The sequence below is a fragment of the Perca flavescens genome, chromosome 7, assembly GCF_004354835.1.
Source record: "Perca flavescens isolate YP-PL-M2 chromosome 7, PFLA_1.0, whole genome shotgun sequence".
NCBI lineage: Eukaryota > Metazoa > Chordata > Actinopteri > Perciformes > Percidae > Perca > Perca flavescens.
The window spans coordinates 20,044,486-20,061,827 of record NC_041337.1 but is presented as its reverse complement, the minus strand read 5'-3'; the positions used below and the strand labels follow the sequence as shown (position 1 = coordinate 20,061,827).

The 17,342-nt window shown below is 41.4% G+C and overlaps 2 protein-coding genes across 4 annotated transcripts in view; both read left to right on the top strand.

Moving 5' to 3' along the window:
- The window catches only part of LOC114558853 (adenylate cyclase type 6), a 37,456-nt gene extending 30,828 nt beyond the window's left edge, over positions 1-6,628 (top strand). For all 3 annotated transcript variants that reach the window (XM_028583118.1, XM_028583119.1, XM_028583121.1), the window contains 9 exons: positions 148-297; positions 451-626; positions 905-937; positions 1,018-1,047; positions 1,162-1,294; positions 2,543-2,806; positions 2,973-3,177; positions 3,349-3,473; positions 4,530-6,628. In XM_028583118.1, coding sequence (XP_028438919.1) covers positions 148-297; positions 451-626; positions 905-937; positions 1,018-1,047; positions 1,162-1,294; positions 2,543-2,806; positions 2,973-3,177; positions 3,349-3,473; positions 4,530-4,658 — 1,245 coding nt within the window. In that variant the 3' untranslated portion in view covers positions 4,659-6,628. The remainder of the gene's footprint in view (positions 1-147; positions 298-450; positions 627-904; positions 938-1,017; positions 1,048-1,161; positions 1,295-2,542; positions 2,807-2,972; positions 3,178-3,348; positions 3,474-4,529) is intronic.
- A 773-nt stretch (positions 6,629-7,401) lies between these two features.
- On the top strand, positions 7,402-16,809 carry galnt6 (UDP-N-acetyl-alpha-D-galactosamine:polypeptide N-acetylgalactosaminyltransferase 6 (GalNAc-T6)). Its single transcript, XM_028583175.1, has 11 exons — positions 7,402-7,657; positions 8,940-9,451; positions 10,663-10,835; positions 12,242-12,391; positions 13,047-13,281; positions 13,371-13,488; positions 13,597-13,797; positions 14,762-14,893; positions 14,995-15,096; positions 15,190-15,348; positions 16,247-16,809. The coding sequence occupies exons 2-11, from the start codon at positions 8,967-8,969 to the stop codon at positions 16,358-16,360; spliced, it is 1,869 nt and encodes a 622-aa protein (XP_028438976.1). The 5' UTR covers positions 7,402-7,657; positions 8,940-8,966; the 3' UTR covers positions 16,361-16,809.
- Positions 16,810-17,342: the final 533 nt, after the last annotated feature.

Sequence of the window (17,342 nt, the reverse complement as noted above, 5' to 3'; positions counted from 1 at the left end):
TCAAAACTTTTAAAATGACCAGAAATTACAAATATTTCTAGGATATACTGTTGGCTTTCTGTTTTCAGCATTACATTTGTGTTTGTGTCTCTTGCTGTTTCACCTTTATTGGCTGCCGGTTAAATGACAGACGTCCTTTCTTGCCAGTTTACCTGCAGCAGAGAGAAACTGCAGGAGTGTGTGGCCAACGAGCTGAACACATCAGTGACTCTCTGCCTGCTGCACAACCTGACCAAGACAGCAGAGGACGGTTTGACTCTGTGTTCCAGCCAGGCCATGCCCTGCCATTTTCCAGAGGTCAGTCCCATAACATTTTAGCATGTGTGTATATTGTCTGTGTGTTCATACAAATGCCTGTGTGCATTTTTCTGTGTGCATGAAAAGTATGTTAGAATATTCACCTAACCTTCCTCCTCCTCCTCTTCCCTCGCTGTCTCCTCTCTGCTGCAGTATTTCAGCTACAGTGTACTGCTGACCCTGCTGGCCTGCTCTGTGTTCCTCCACATCAGCAGCATAGGGAAGCTGGCTCTGATGCTGCTCATCCAGCTCACTTTCCTCCTGCTGGTTGAGTGGCCTCAGGTGGCCCTGTTTGACAACGCAGACCTGCTGGTCATTGCCAACGCCATGTGAGTCCCCTGCTAGGAACACACACGCATGCACATATGCACGCACATATGCACGCACGCACACACACACACACGCACAAACACAAGCACATTCAGTACACTCACACTTTTCCAATTTTCAACCTGAATAGTTCAGCTCCTGTGTCACAATACTGTGGTTTAGGTTGGACATGGCCTACTTTAACACAATAAGGTTCAGATTGTAAAAGACCTACTTTCTCCTTTACCAGTTGGGCTCTATTCCTATTTTTTGAATATGTTCTAATTTCTTTCCTCAGGCAATTATCACCTATTAATGATTCTCTACAACAGTAAGTTGTTTTCTCTTTATTTTGTACTGCATCATTTCAGTGATTTATATGCATAGTAGACATGACTTTCTCTTTTACAGGCCTGGTTTCAATGAAACTGCAGAACAGTGGTGAGTAGCTTTCACTTGTTGTATGTTTTAGTATGTGTCAGGTTGCACACATTCCCATGCCCCCATGCAAGATACTAATTCATGACTCTTGTCAACTCTTCTTTTCCCCCTCAGCCTGGAGAGCGTGACCAAGGTATCCTTAAAGGTCATGACCCCTGTAATCCTGACGGTGTTTGTTCTGGCTCTCTACTTGCACGGCCAGCAGGTTGAGTCCACCGCACGCCTTGACTTCCTCTGGAAGCTGCAGGTAAATGAAACAGTATCCTGTGAATAACAGTAATAAAACTGAAGATACAATTATTTAAAGTGCTCATATTATGCTCATTTTCAGGTTCATAATTGTATTTAGAAGTTCTATAAGAATAGGTTTACATGGTTTAATTTTCAAAAAACACCATATTTTTGTTGTACTACACATTGCTGTAGCTCCTCTTTTCAACCTGTGTGTTGAGCTCTCTCTTTTAGCTACATAGTGAGACATCGCGCTTCTGTTCCATCTTTGTTGGGAGTCACACATGCGCTGTAGCTAGGTAAGGACTACTAGCCAGTCAGAAGCCGAGTATGAGGGCGTGCCACGCTAGCAGCTAGGCGAGCATTATAACGTGTGTTACAAAGTAAAGGCTGGACTACAATAGAGCTGTTTGGAGCAGTTTGTGAACAGTGTTTTCTGTTGGAGATGGGGTGGACTTTGGGATTTTTCACTTTGTAAACCTGTAACGTGCACAAAAAAGATATATAACAAAATAAAGGAAAGGGGGAAAAGCCAAAAAGTATAATATGAGCACTTTAAACTCACCAAAAGGCCTTTTCACAGCAGACATTTTGACATTTTGTCATAGAAGGAAAAGCACAGGGTTAGTAATAACATTAACAATGGCTCTGTACTATTCAAGTGGCTCTGTACTATTCAAGTGTCCCACTAAGTCAGGGGTCACCAACCTTTTCTAAACTGAGAGCTACTTCATGGGTACTGAGTCATACGAAGGGCTACCAGTTTGATACACTCTTCTGAAATAACAAATTTGCTCAGTTTGCCTTTAGTTATATATGATTATTAATGATTAATGATACTCATTTATGTGAAGACACTGATCATGTTAATGATTTCTCACAATAATTATCAACAATGACTTAACAAGGTGGGTAACTGATGATATCAATATTCAATTTTCATTTTTAGAACAGGCCTGAGGGCTACTCATGTGGTCCTTGGGGGCTACCTGGTGCCCGCGGGCACCACGTTGGTGACCCCTGCACTAAGTCATGACAGTGTGACAGTGAGCCCCAGCATGCACAATACCAGGACCCTGAAACTGAAGCAGCTAAATGGAATTTAACCATCATTAATTTTATGGTTTACACCAGTGCTTTTCCTACTATGACATGTCCAATAGCTTCCATAAAAAAGGCCTCTATCAACACCTGTGACTACTTCAGGAATCCACATATTGTCACATATTGAGACTAAGCAACTACATCTCTCCGCCCTCCTCAGGCCACAGAAGAGAAAGAGGAGATGGAGGAGCTGCAGGCGTACAACCGGCGCCTGCTCCACAACATCCTGCCTAAGGACGTAGCCGCCCACTTTCTTGCACGGGAGCGTCGGAATGACGAGTTGTACTACCAGTCATGTGAGTGCGTCGCTGTCATGTTTGCCTCCATCAGCAACTTTTCTGAGTTTTACGTGGAGCTGGAGGCTAACAACGAAGGGGTGGAGTGTCTCAGGCTGCTCAACGAGATCATCGCAGATTTTGACGAGGTGAGAAGAGAGGGAAAATATGAGAGATGAATGCAAATTAAATTAGTGTAGAAAACATTTATTAGATAAGATCTGCAAGGTGTGGCAAATATATATTTGTTTTATGCTGCTTACAATCACCTTTTCCTGGTTGTCTGTGTTGTTCTGCCACTTTAACAATCTCTAGATCATCAGTGAGGAGAAGTTCCGTCAGCTGGAGAAAATCAAGACCATCGGCTCCACCTACATGGCAGCCTCTGGCCTCAACGACTCCACCTACGACAAAGAGGGCCGTTCACACATCCTGGCTCTTGCTGACTACGCCATGAGGCTGAGGGAGCAGATGAAATACATCAACGAGCACTCCTTCAACAACTTCCAGATGAAGATAGGTAAGCCTGCAAGGTAGTAGAGATTGCACTTGACACCTGATAAATCTTCTTTGGCATCCTTTTCCCAGTCCAAGGAGAACTACAGTTATCTACTTCCTTAGAAACAACATTATAATTTAGTTAATATTATGTAAGTAGTATGACTGACAAAGCCAGGCGATTTGTTCTCAGGGTTGAACATGGGGCCAGTGGTAGCAGGGGTGATTGGAGCCAGGAAACCCCAGTATGATATCTGGGGGAACACAGTCAATGTGGCCAGCCGGATGGACAGCACAGGAGTACCAGACTGCATCCAGGTACTGCACCCAAGCTCTTCTACGACTTAAGCATTTTGCAGTTTTAGTTAGTGTTAAGTAATTCGGCCAGGACAGAATACTAATCCAGTTACTGATAGAATTAGTCATTATGCTGTTGTCATTAGTCATTCCAACATTAAAGTGTGTTTATTCATACCAAAATCAAAAAATGGCCACACTGCAGACATACTTCCTTTAACCGAGAGATGTTTAGCACTCCAAGGCATGTACATTTGAAAGTTATATTGTTTGTTGCATCTGAAAGGGACCAAGTCATCTGCCTATACTCTAAGTATCATAGCAGATGCAATCCATGCAAAGTCCTTCAGCTTAAGGATTTAAGTTTAGACATCTGCTCTGCAGAAATTCCCTTGAGCAAGAATCCTTGTCAGCCCAACATGCTGATCTCTAGCAGAAATGGTGCTCTAATGTCCTTCTGGAGAAGGGCAAAAAAGGTAAATTGGAATTCCCTGCATTACTAAATCCTTAAAGTCTTAAAGAGAAGTGAACAGCCATTGCATGTTTGTCAAAGGAGCAGTGTCAGTTAGGTCATATTTATCATCTCATTCATGGATATATAGTTCATGTTAACACTCATTTTGAAATGTGTGAAGAACATCATCCTGGCTAAGAGATGAGGTGAGAATTTCCTGCCCCAAATCAAATACATAAATTGGCTGCTACAAAGATTACAGTCAGAACAATGCTGCCATCTGTTGAACAGTATGAGTTACTGCAAATTAAAATCCCTTCTACAGCCATCGTCAACTAGACTCTTGATTATTTTCATGTTTAATTGATTCTTTCTTAAGTCTATCTATCTATCTATTCGATGTAAATGGGCTTTATTGGCATGGGAAACAGATGTTTAAATTGCCAAAGCAAGTGTGAAATAAAAACAAAAATGTACATACAATATCTATCTATCTACAGTATATCTAATATTCCTTATCACAGTCACTTTAGGGAGTGAAACTGGGACTGCCGACAGTGTTTCTCTTGGGAAGGTTTGAGTGTCTCACATCCTGGGTGTCAAATGTCCGTGTCCTCTCTTAGGTGACCACAGACTTATACCACGTGCTGGTCAACAACGGATACCAGCTGGACTGTCGAGGTGTTGTCAAGGTGAAGGGAAAGGGGGAGATGACCACTTACTTCCTCACCAGCGGTCCCCAGGGCAGTTAACGACAGGCAGGCCGACCACAGCTTGACTCCCACTGCACTGACAAGACAGAGACTGCAGAGAGACAGAGTGGTCAGCTCGGCGATGAGCACCGAAGCACAGTGCGAACACACTGGGGACAGAAGACAGCCAACAGAGACAAGCTCGGCCTGTCTTGTATGTTGTCACGTACTCAGATGCAAACATGTAGGGCGTTCATGTTTGAAGGCTTTTTCCCAAGCTGCTCGAGTGATCACAAAGCCCATTTGCCTTAGGACGAAAGTGGCTACGCTTGTGTTTATGAGCAATAGTACAAGTATTTCATCTGGAGTCGTTATTTATTTTCGTGCGGATGGATTTCTGTGATGACCTTGTACAAAAAAGAATAAAGTATACTGTTAACTAAACTATGTTACTTAAAAGAAAATATGCAAGGACAACATGAAGGATGAAAATGACCAAAGAACAAATGTTTGATATGAAACACACACTAATGATTCTGTTCAAAAGTACAGTAAGCTCAAGTAATTTATTAATCTTTTGTCAGCAAAGGCCACGGTAACGTCACTGTCGTTGATAGGGACGAACACTTTTTTTGTTGTCGACTTATTCATGAAGGAGAACAGACACACACACACACACACACACACACACACACACACACACACACGTACGCAGATAGACAACACTCACAATAACCTTGGCTCGGACGTCTGTGTTTCTTATCAGGGTTTTCTTTGTTTCTTCTAGCCTGTGATTAGCCACAGTCTGGATACAAGGCTGTTTGTGGTTCACTGAAATGTACGATTGATTACTCGTTCCTCCCTGCAATGTATTTTTGGTTCAAGACAAAACAAGAAGTATGAAATGAAGGAAGAACAGTTGCATTAGTATCCCAGTACTGAAGAGAGATTCTGAAACTGTTATGTAACGTTTGTGTGTGTGTGTGTGTGTGTGTGTGTGTGTGTGTGTGTGTGTGTGTGTGTGTGTGTGTGTGTGTGTGTGTGTGTGTGTGTGTGTGTGTGTGTGTGTGTGTGTATGGGTATGAGCACACATAGCTGAATGCTGATCTTTATCTATAAAAGGGGCATACTGTATCTTTTCACTGTGAGGTTTTTATGATGTTGTATGACAATGCTTTCTTGCCAAACTGGTTGCTGCAAGGCATGTTTTTTTTTTTTTTTTTTAGTATTCCTCGGAGTTGTGTGTCCATTCCTGATTTCTCGTGTCAAATTGATCATTTGAAGAGAATTACTGTATGTCTACTGCGCCTTTTACTGGACTGTGATTTTGATTGATTTCATTACAACCTAAATAAGCAAAAGCCTACGAGATGTATATTTTAGGTTGCGTTACAATGTGTGAACGTAAACTGGTTTCCTGACGGCTTCAGGATTAACTGTATGCAGGAATTCTTCTTCTGCTCACAAGTATTGCCTTGAGATTATGCAGTTCCAAGGTCCACATACTTCATGGACCAATATTCACAACTTTACACAACAGTATTTGACCCTATCTGGTTGTATTTCGCACATAGAGGCTTGTAACCCGCAAAATAAGTCGTTCAAAACAATTATCATATGAATGTATGTAATAATGACTATTTTTGTCCACAATGAAACTACTGCTAAAGAAAACCACTCTTTACAGAGCCTTTGGCACTAAGGAAGGAGTTTAATCATTATACTAGAGGTCAAATTGATTGGACATCACATTTGCTGAAAAGTCAAGGTGTATTTTACTTTTAGATGAGCTTTACACCTGGTGTTGATATGCTCACTTTTCTGTCTCAGCCAAAAAATAAATGCTGCCTTCAAAGGCTACAAAAAAGATCCTCACTTTTGCTTATCCCTCTCTGTCCTTAAAATGGTAGGTCAACTAAAAACGGTTGCATTTTCCTTTAAGAAGTGGCAGAGTTAGAAATAGTGCAATGATTGATTTGTTTCATTTCTCCTTGGATAAGAAATTAATAAATGGCTGTTTTTGCATTGATTGTGTTTATTTGATTCAGGCTCTTAGATCTCTGCAGCAGAAATTGCTTTAGTAAAATTAATTTTACAAAAGAGAACTAGTGCACCACCTACCTTCAATTTGTTCTTATTAAGCAAATGTATTCTTTCTTTCACTAAAAACGACTGCCCTGATAGTTTATTTCACAACACAGCTTTAGTTTGCTTATTTGTTTGGGTTTTAATTTAGCTCTCATGTCAATCAGCAGGCTGCAATCAAGATTTCTCCCTGTGACAGTAACCTGAGAGAACCTCCTTCTCCTTTTCTGAATAAATCAGTCTACAGTTTCAAGAGGATGATACAGGAGAGGGTATTTAATTGCTTGCACATAAATAATGAATTTCTGTTGAGGTAATGGCAGTGTTCACTCACAGCACTCTATGCTGAACATTAATTAAGCAACATAAATTCCTCCTAATCCCTGATGAAAAAGCACCAATGTTACTATAACAGGCTCATGATACAACGACTTCTAATGTCTATGTGTTAGGCTAGTATACAAGTTTGTTTTTTACACTGTGATTATTGTGTGTGTGTGTATATATATATATATATATATATATATATATATATATATATATATATATATATATATATATATATATAAAATATTTTTACCAAAATATTTATATATGTATATATATATTTTAAATTGATTTATTTTAAGTGTATTTATGTATTTTGTAGTTTCTTTTTTTACGTTTCTTCTTCCGCATTTGGTTGTCTACATATTTGTGTGACATTTGAATACAGGAACTCGTGCTCTGTTTTCGACGAATGCCGCCTTTGTTGCCTTTAACGTGCTGTACAGAAATAACTCCGTTTAGGACGCACGCGGCCAGCAGGGGACTCACTCCAGCTAATCATTTCAACAAATGGCACCTGTTGGGTTCAAAGGAAAAGCCGGGAGGCCACCCAACTGCTGTATCCTGCTTCGCTCAAAACTCCAGTTCGACAACTGTAAGAAACTGAAAAGAAACAGGTGTGGGCGATAGCTGCTCTTCATATTTAGGTAAGTGGCGGCATTTTTGAGATCTAGAAATCATATAATATTCACTTTTCAGCAGCGTGTCGCTGTTATTTGTGAGATTGACTGCCAGGTTTCAACCATCTGTCAAATATTTGACGTCTATTGCCGCTAAAAGAGATAACACACTGACATATTCTGAATGAAAGGGAACTTCCTCTTTCATTTTCCTGTTCCTTTTGTCAATAACGTTGTACTCGGCACCTTTTGTTGTTCTTCATCTTACTTTTAGGTGTAATGTTAGAGAAGTAGGATATTTGTTCAATATGTAAAATTATGTTTCTGACACTTACCTTACGGAAAATACTTAAAGTTGACCAGAGGGGACATAAAGATATTTTGGCACTAAATCCAGATTTACAAGGCCACATAATGTAGATTACATTTTCTAAAATTGTCTTGTTGATTATTTTCCCTTCCGCTTTTTTGTAACTGTGGTGACAAACTGGATTAGCTGGTTAACCAGACCACTGCAGACTGGACTGTGGGTGTGTCCCTTTTCTGGAACACCATAAGAGTGTCCTCTTGAATCAATTATGAATGAGACTGGCTTGAGAATACAGCAAATAAATTATGAACAAGTAAGAGTGAGTCTCTAACTGAACAGTGATCACCTACGGACATGCAGATGTCCTACATTGCAGTGATATCCTGTTTCACATCACATAGCAGGAAACAGCCTCTTATTGTGCCAAGGCTGGGTGAAGTTCTGGTCCTGTCGTGCTCCACGTAGCAAACTGTACTTCCTGTTGCAGATAAGAGCTGATCATTATTGGTGATGTGTCTTTGGAGCAGGAGTCTAGGCAAGGCTTTGTGCGTCACTTATCAGCAGGTGAGGGAGTTGCAGGTTGAGGCCAACAGTATGGCGGCCCACCTGCTGCCACGTGGGTCCTGGTGGACTGTGGCCATAGCAGGTGAATTCAGTTGTTTACTGAGAGGTGTGGCGTGTTTATTCACACTCTCCTCCTCCTTGTTCTCTGCACCCGTCCTGTGGGAGTGGGACTGTTTCTGAGCGAGGTTGGCTACATTACCTGCTGCTATGACACAACGCAGAGACGCACAACACTGATTTAAGATGTGTTTCTCGTGCTTATCTTGTTTTCTTTTTTTGCTGAATGTTTAGTGAATCAAAGCAGGTAAGGTTTACAGAGGAGTTGGGTTTTGAATAAAGCATTGTTCAGAGATTGGCTGAAACCCTCGGGTAACATGCACAAACATTTTACCAGCCAGCATCTAGGGAATCACTTTTGTTTTCTGTTTTTAACAGCCTTAAGAGCAACACCCATTCTGAAACATGCGTCTGTTCCTACGCCGGCGTATGTCCCCCCTGAAACTGGTGCTCCTTGGGGGGACTCTCTTCATGGTGGTCCTAGTGGTTCTCCAGAGGGACGTTGGCTCCTCGCCTGCTGGTGACCCCTGGTTTCAGGAGCTGGTGGACAAGAAGGATAAGGTGATCGTCATGGTACGAGAGGCTGTTAACAACATTGGCTTCCAGATCGGTGCTCCGCAGAATCCACCACCATTACAGGTGCAGCCCACCCAGGATGCCAAATGCCCTGCTGGATTCTACACTCAGGCTGAGCTCAAACCTCACCTAGAGAGACTGCCTCAGGACCCCAAAAGCCCCGGGGCTGATGGGAAGGCGTTTCAGAAAGACAACATGTCCCCAGAGGAAGGTCAGGAGAAGGAGGAGGGTATGAAGCGGCACTGTTTCAACCAGTTTGCCAGTGACCGCATCTCACTCAGCCGTAGTCTTGGCGACGACACAAGGCCTCCAGAGTAAGAACATGTCCTCAAAATAAACTGAGATTGTAGACTAATCACTGTTTTACCAACAAGTGTGCTGACATGTGACACACAGCTGAGACCCATGTCTCAGCTGTGTACATGATTGGAGTAGTAAATTATTATTTTTTGGCTTTTATTGCCTTTTATTTATAGGACAGATTAGGTCAGGAAAGTGGGAGAGAGAGGGAGGTGACATACAGTAAAGGGCCACAGGTCAGAACCAAACCCGTGGCGGCTGCGACAAGGACTGAGCCTCTGTACATAGGGCGCACGCTCAACCAGATGAGCTACCCAGGCGCCCCAGTATTTACATGCATACATGCAAAAACGCTTAGTCAAATGGCTAATCTGAATGCAAGCACAAACACTGCTGGGTAGTTGAGACCAAGGCCGGCTGCACACTGCCTGCGTGGCGCGAGCGTGTCAGCTGCGTGGTGTGTCTGTTTTTATTTTGGCTCCCATGTTAACAGGTTAGAGCTTGCACACTGCCTGCGTGACACGCACGTCTCAAAATGCGTGCATGCTAGAAATAGGACTGAAGCCTATTCTTCACACAACACACAAGCGTGTTGGAAGCGTTTCCAGGCAAAATAGAATACGAAAAGATGTTTATATGTCATTTTGACACGAATACATTTAATAAATGACATTTTTATGTTTGAAAGTCTCTAGGTTTTGACATAAATGCAGATATAAATAAAAAATATTGCACCTATCAATACAGAACCAAATATTCTGTAGCCTATTTTGCCGTCAATACTGCCGACGTCTTTACTGTTATCAAATCAGTTTATGTTTAACATGGTATTTCATTTATCAATGGGAAACCTACACGCAACAGAAACGCCACGCTCACGCCACACAGCCAGTGTGCAGCCGGCATAAGGCGTTAACTTATCTGTATTGTCTTAAATACTTTTAATCACTGTAAATGTCAGACAGACATCTGGACATGTTACAGGCTCGATAGGCCTTGAGCAATATTTTTGCAGAGCTTTCATTTGGCTTTCTAAATGAGGTGTTTATATATGACTGTTTGCAGATATTCAGTCTGCTCACTAACTATTTAAATACACAATGAGCAAACAGTGGTCTGTTATATGTGGCTCTGCAAGACCTGTGACTTTCATTTCATCAGATATGCCTCTCACTCTTGCACACTTTGTCTCTCTTTGTATTCTAACGTGGCTCACCTCCCTCAGGTGCGTGGAGAGAAAGTTTCGTCGCTGTCCTCCTCTGCCTACCACCAGTGTTATTATTGTCTTCCACAATGAGGCTTGGTCCACCCTCCTCAGGACGGTCTACAGCGTCCTGCACACATCTCCTGCTTTCCTGCTCAAAGAGATCATCTTGGTAGATGACGCCAGTGTTGCAGGTGCGAAAAATTATTTATGACCAAACAAACTAGTAGACTCACTGACTTTTACATCCCTTTAATAATTGTTGTTTCTGCTCTTAGTGGTGGAACAAGTTTGTAAGCTCAGCAGTTCTGCTAACCTGTTGAGTGCTGGGAAGTTGTAAATGAGATATTTCACAGAGAAGCAGCGTGGGTAGAGAACTGTCTGTCAGTGCTACGCGGCAGGAGAGGAAACGCAGTATAGTAGTAGTAATGCTGAAAAGAAAACCTGCCCTCCATGTAGTACTGACATTTTATTTAATTATGTGACAATAAAATTAAACGTTGTAAACTGAGTTTCACAGAAAGGTTAAAATGATTACTTATGAGTTACTAGCTTCCTGGCGAAAAAAGGTATAGGCAGGGAACAGCTGCAGAGCACAATTGGAAAATCATGAAGTCTCAAGTTATAAGTGATTTATTAATTAAATTGACCTTCAGAGTTTTTTGGGTAGCATTCCAGTCACTGTAGGCCAGGAGCTTTGATAAGAATGATGTTAGCTTGGGATCTTTAGCTGCTTGCACACACAGTTCCAGGCAGTTGGAGTGTCGTAAATGAAAATGACTATGTATTTTACAATGGTCATGTCCACAAGACTGGCATTTGCATAGGAATGTGTTTTACAATCCAACTTGTTATGCTGCAATAACGTTATTTAACTTTCATTTTTTTTTATTATTATTTATTATTTTTATACTGGAAATTTGTAAGAAGCACTTTTCAACATTTTTATAAGCCTACTATCACTATATATATTAGTCATGCACACTGCTTCTACTATTGTTGGATACGTCAGCATTTAGTATTTATTAATGTTTAATGACCCATTGACTGAGCTTGAAATATCCTTTTGTCAGTTATCTCTGTCATAAGCAAATGTGCCATTACCCTCAGCTGTATTTCCTACTGTAACCAAATTTCCCTTTTGCTACCGTAGCTGAAGGGTTGTCATAATGTGGTTGCTGGATTTATTTAGACTGAAACTGGTGAAAATGTGCAGCGTGCATTGTGGTCATGAATGCTCTTAAAAGGGAAGTGTTACCCAGTGTTACCAGCAACATTTTCACTTCATTGCTATTTCTTCTGGCAGTGGTCTCACCGGTATAAATATGATGTTTGTTTCACTTTTTCTTCTCTGGGGCAGCAAGCCGTTTTATTTTGTATTATTATTTATATTATTGCTAAAAAATAATGGTTTCACTGACAACTTCTGGCCATAAGTTTGAAGTCTGTTTCACCTCTGTACAAACTATTGGGTGTGGTTCAAAGTGTGCTCTGTTGCATCTGTCACCACACCCAACAAGGTAAGAGCTTCAACCACTGGAGTTCACCTAAGAGATGAAGACCAGACGAGACAGACACAATAATGTTTTTCTTCCCGCAGAGCACCTCAAGAGCCAACTGGAGGAATATGTGCGTCAGCTGAAGATTGTCCGCGTAGTGAGGCAGCTGGAGAGGAAGGGCCTCATCACTGCCAGGCTGCTGGGTGCCAGTATCGCTCAGGGCGAAGTGCTAACCTTTCTCGACGCACACTGTGAGAAAACGCACACAACAACAATACACAAGCCACAATGGCTGTTTTTAAGCTTATTGGGGCAATAGCATTGCCAGGGTTAGGGGTTAATGTGTTTTCCGTCTTTACTAAAAGTGCATGCACTTACACTACTGTAAGAAAGTGTCTCATATTTACTATAATTCTCTAAATAGTTTTTTTTTTAATGCAATGTTATGGGTGGTCATGATTATTTTGCCTAATATTAAGGTCCATCCGTCCATTATTTATCCATGACAGGCCAATTTAAGACTTTCTCATAGTATTTATCAGTAAAACCTTTAGTAGACCTAATATTTAACTTATTAAATCGATATCTTTTACAGCCACAATTTATTGAAAGCAGAGAGTGCTTACCACAGCACGCTTGAAACAAACATCTGTGTTTGGTCAGAAAATGTCCCTGTCATTAAGTGTCTGATTTGGAGCACAAGCATACACTTGGCACCTGATTAATTTATATCAGAAAGTACAATTCATTATTGTGATTATTAAATGGTTAATTGTGTAGCACCACATTTCAAATCATTTTCAGCCTGAAGACATCTCTCTCAGTCTTCAGCCATCAAATAAAATGTACCAAATAATTGTCACTTTGTATGTATACTGTAAAGTGATCTCTGTCCTCCCTGTCTAGGTGAGTGTTTCCATGGTTGGCTAGAGCCCCTGTTGGCCCGCATTGTTGAGGAACCCACTGCTGTGGTTAGTCCAGAGATCACCACCATTGACCTCAACACCTTTCAGTTCAACAAGCCTGTGGCCTCCAACCGCGCTTTTAACCGAGGGAACTTTGACTGGAGCCTGTCCTTCGGCTGGGAAGCAATCCCTGAGGATGCGAAGAAGCTGCGCAAGGATGAAACCTACCCTGTAAAGTAAGAAGGAACACATTGGTTTCACTCAGAACATCCTGAATCATTTAAGTGTCTAAAGCTTTTGTATCTTTTGTGTCTGAACATCTCAGAACACCTACTTTTGCTGGAGGTCTCTTTTCAATCTCAAAGAAGTACTTTGAACACATTGGAACGTACGATGACAAGATGGAGATCTGGGGCGGTGAAAACGTGGAGATGTCATTCAGGGTTAGTCTCTTTATGTACACTCCCACAGTTTCACATATTACTCAAAGTCTGTCTGTCAGTATCAAGTTGGAGTCTGAATTTCTACCTGTGTGAAATGTGATTTCACAGGTGTGGCAGTGTGGGGGTCAGCTCGAGATCCTCCCTTGTTCCGTGGTGGGCCATGTCTTCCGCACCAAGAGCCCCCACACCTTCCCCAAGGGCACAGAGGTCATCACTCGCAACCAGGTGCGCCTGGCTGAAGTCTGGATGGATGACTACAAGAAGATCTACTATCGCCGCAACAAGAATGCTGCAGTTATGGCCAGCGAGGTCAGTGTGACCTGCTAGTATAAGTAACGGTGTTTAACCCTCCTCTTATCCTCAAATTTACTAACATCTGTTATCCTTGGGGTCAATTTGACCCCAAGATTGTGAAATTGCAACAACCTGCATGTGAAAGTGACCTCAATATCAGTCAAAACAATCTCAGCAAATGTGTACAATATGTTTTTTTACAGCTAAAACAGCCTGGGGTCAAATTGACCCCAAGGAACACCGATGCGTACAAAATGCATACAGGAAATTGAAAATATATCATCATGTTAATTTTATGTTTACCCAGTTGTCCCCATTAAATTAGGAAAAGTCATTCACTATGAAGCAAAAAAAATGATGTCAAGCACTTTTTTAGAGATGTTAAACATTGAATGGGGTCAAATTAGAATGTTGGCACCAAGATCCTGGTTGCAGCTGTCTCCGTGGTTCTGCTGCACTCCCTGCTGAGCTCAGCGGTGCCCTGCAATGTCATGCTGCATCCTGCTGAACCCTGCTGCTTCGAAGTAACTGTTCCATTATTAATTTGACTATTATCGCCACTGTTCATCATATCCCCAACCGGCCCGTCAGACACCGCCTACCAAGGTCTGTCCGTGGTTTCTTCCCAAGAGGGAGTTTTTCCTCGCCACTGTCGCACTGCTTGCTCTTGAGGGAATTACTGGAATTGTTGGAATTGTTGGGGCTTTGTAAATTATAGAGTGTGGTCTAGACCTACTCTATCTGTAAAGTGTCTCGAGATAACTCTTGTTATGATTTGATACTATAAATAAAATTGAATTGAAATTGACCCCAAGGATAACCGGAGGGTTAAATGTTCAATGCGTGTGGAAACAATGGCATTTATCACCGTTCTTCCAGCACGTTTTTGACTAGTATGTATACCCCGTGCTGCAACAAGTTGATATGATAGTGTAATTGTAAGTGGTTGTTTTGATTCCCCCTCCGATCACTGTTACAGAATAAGTTTGGGGACATCTCTGATCGCCTGAATCTGAGAGAGAGGCTTCAGTGCAAGAACTTCACCTGGTACTTAAACACAGTCTACCCAGAGGCCTTTGTTCCTGACTTGACCCCACTAAAATATGGAGCAGTGAGTTACTTTTTTCAGTGCATATCAATGGTATAACACACTGCACGTTTCATAACTCCGGCTGTATCTTACTGTTATTTTGTGTCTGTTATTTGCACCAGATTAGAAACTCGGGATCTAAAACCTGTCTGGATGTTGGAGAGAGTAACATTGGAGATAAACCTATGATCATGTACCAGTGTCACAACATGGGAGGAAACCAGGTACAACTCTGACTCACACAAGTGAAATTAAGATTTGAAGATGATTTGATGTTCTCTGGGACTGGTCTCTGATTGGATGATTGTCTCTTCTAGTACTTTGAATACTCATCTCATAAGGAGCTGCGTCATAATATTGGAAAGCAGCTGTGTCTTCATGCCACACCCCAGCCAGAGCCAGTGACGATCAAGCTATGCCAGCTGAAAGGGAAGGGCACTAGTGTGGCACCACAACAGGAGTGGGTCTTTTCAGAGGTGAGGGGTGCTTGAGGGCGGACTTAAAGCGTAACTCTCGCCAAAATGCATCCTAGGGTATTTTTGTGAATGTACCTGAGTCAAACTTTAGTTTCAAAGCATAAGGACCGAATCGCCACTTCTAACACTTGTTTTTGACTGATAAAATGGCTGCGGCCGTAAACAACAACAGCTGCGGTAAGTTGCTCAAAAACTTTATTTTTAGTAAATCTGTGTACACAATGTTGTCAATGCTTGCGTTAAGGTGTAGAGCTCCTGGTGATACTTGAAGTTTCATGTTGTGTTGAGCCTTCTTAGTATTTCGAAAATAGCTATTTTGAGACTAGCATGAGAGTTTCCCTACCACTCCCATTCAATCATCTAAATATGCTTTTAAACTAAAGTTTGACTCAGGTACATTCACAAAAATACCCTAGGATGCATTTTGGAAAGGTTCAACATTTTGGGAAATGCGCTTATTTGCTTTTTTGCCAAGAGTTAGATGGCAAGATTGATATAACTATCATATCTATTTGATATAAGGTTACAGAGAGCTGTTGCTTAGCTTAGCATAAACACTGGAACCAAAGTGAGCTTTCCCGGGAAAACTAGTGGAGTCTCCAGGACTCCAAATTTTTTTCTGGAGATACAACAAGTTAATGTATAAGCTTTAGAGGTGCTGGTAGGCGGGCCAGTTATTTCCCCCTGCTCTGTCTTTTGCTAAATTAAGCTAACCTGGCTGTAGCTTTATATTACCAGACAGATACAAGAGTGCTATTGATCTTTTTATCTAAATCTGCAAGAAAATGAATGTTGTATTTATTCAGCGTAGAATGATTAAAGGAATAGTTCAAGTGTTATATTTTCATTTATTTAGGCTTCTGTATTGATTCACCTTTTCTGTGATGCTCCCCTCCAGGAAAATCTTTTGAAGAATCCTAGTAGTGGGAAATGTTTACAGCTGAAAGGAGACCAGCTGCAGATGGACCAATGTAATGCTGCTGACCTCTACCAGCACTGGACCTTCGGCTGACCTCCCAGTCTGCCCATCAGGTGACCTCTGGCACCTTGTGTCCCGTTCCTCAGACTGAGCCGACAGAGCCAACTCAACATTGATCCAGAAGGGCTTCATGCTGTGAAGTTTGTGGCATGTGGCCATACTGAGTGTACAGTTAAAGATGGAGGACAGAGAAGAGAAAATTGCATCTGTTGAAGACGCTCGGGTTGGCCTTAACTTGTTTTAAATTTATTTATAAGGGAAACTCAAAGACATTTAAAGGTGGCTGGGGACTGACTGACTGTGGGGCAATGGCTGTGAACTGCAATGAACTTATTTTAGTGAATTTACACTCCAGCTTGGAAAAATCACAATTTAATGACTTTATTTTGTATGACCATGAATGTTAAAATGTGAATATGCACAAGTCTACTAAAGAGCAAGATATATCTGTTTTTTTTAAATAAAACTTCTTTGTTGTTTTACATAAGTGATCATTTGTGTTATAGAAGTATCTAGAAAACATTTCAGGATGTTTCATAGTGAAATATATTTTTTACTATGAAACTTTCATCTGTCCTACAGTACAGTACTAATCTTAGGAGTATTAGAATTTTCTTTTATTTACTATTGTAGCCAAGTAATAGTCTGTATTGATTTAGCGGGGGATTTCCTGAATAAATGATTAATTTAGAAGTTACTAATGCTACATATATTAAATCACCTGGATTTACAGCCAGGCTGCCTGCCATGATTCATGACTCATTTTATAATCCTGTGAAAACTACAATGCCAGAGGTTATGTACTGATAAGGCTTGTTCTGCAACAAAGCCATAAGACTTTCTCAGTCAGAGGCACCTGTTATGTTTGCGCAACATTTGTCCAAGGAGTGGTTTAGGAGCAAGAAACATTCCTGCCAATTGTTATCAGCCTCTGAATAGACTTGCAATGTGAGTTTAAACGATTAGGCAGGACAAACCGGATCTGATAGAATGTGTACATTTCACCCATGGAGTC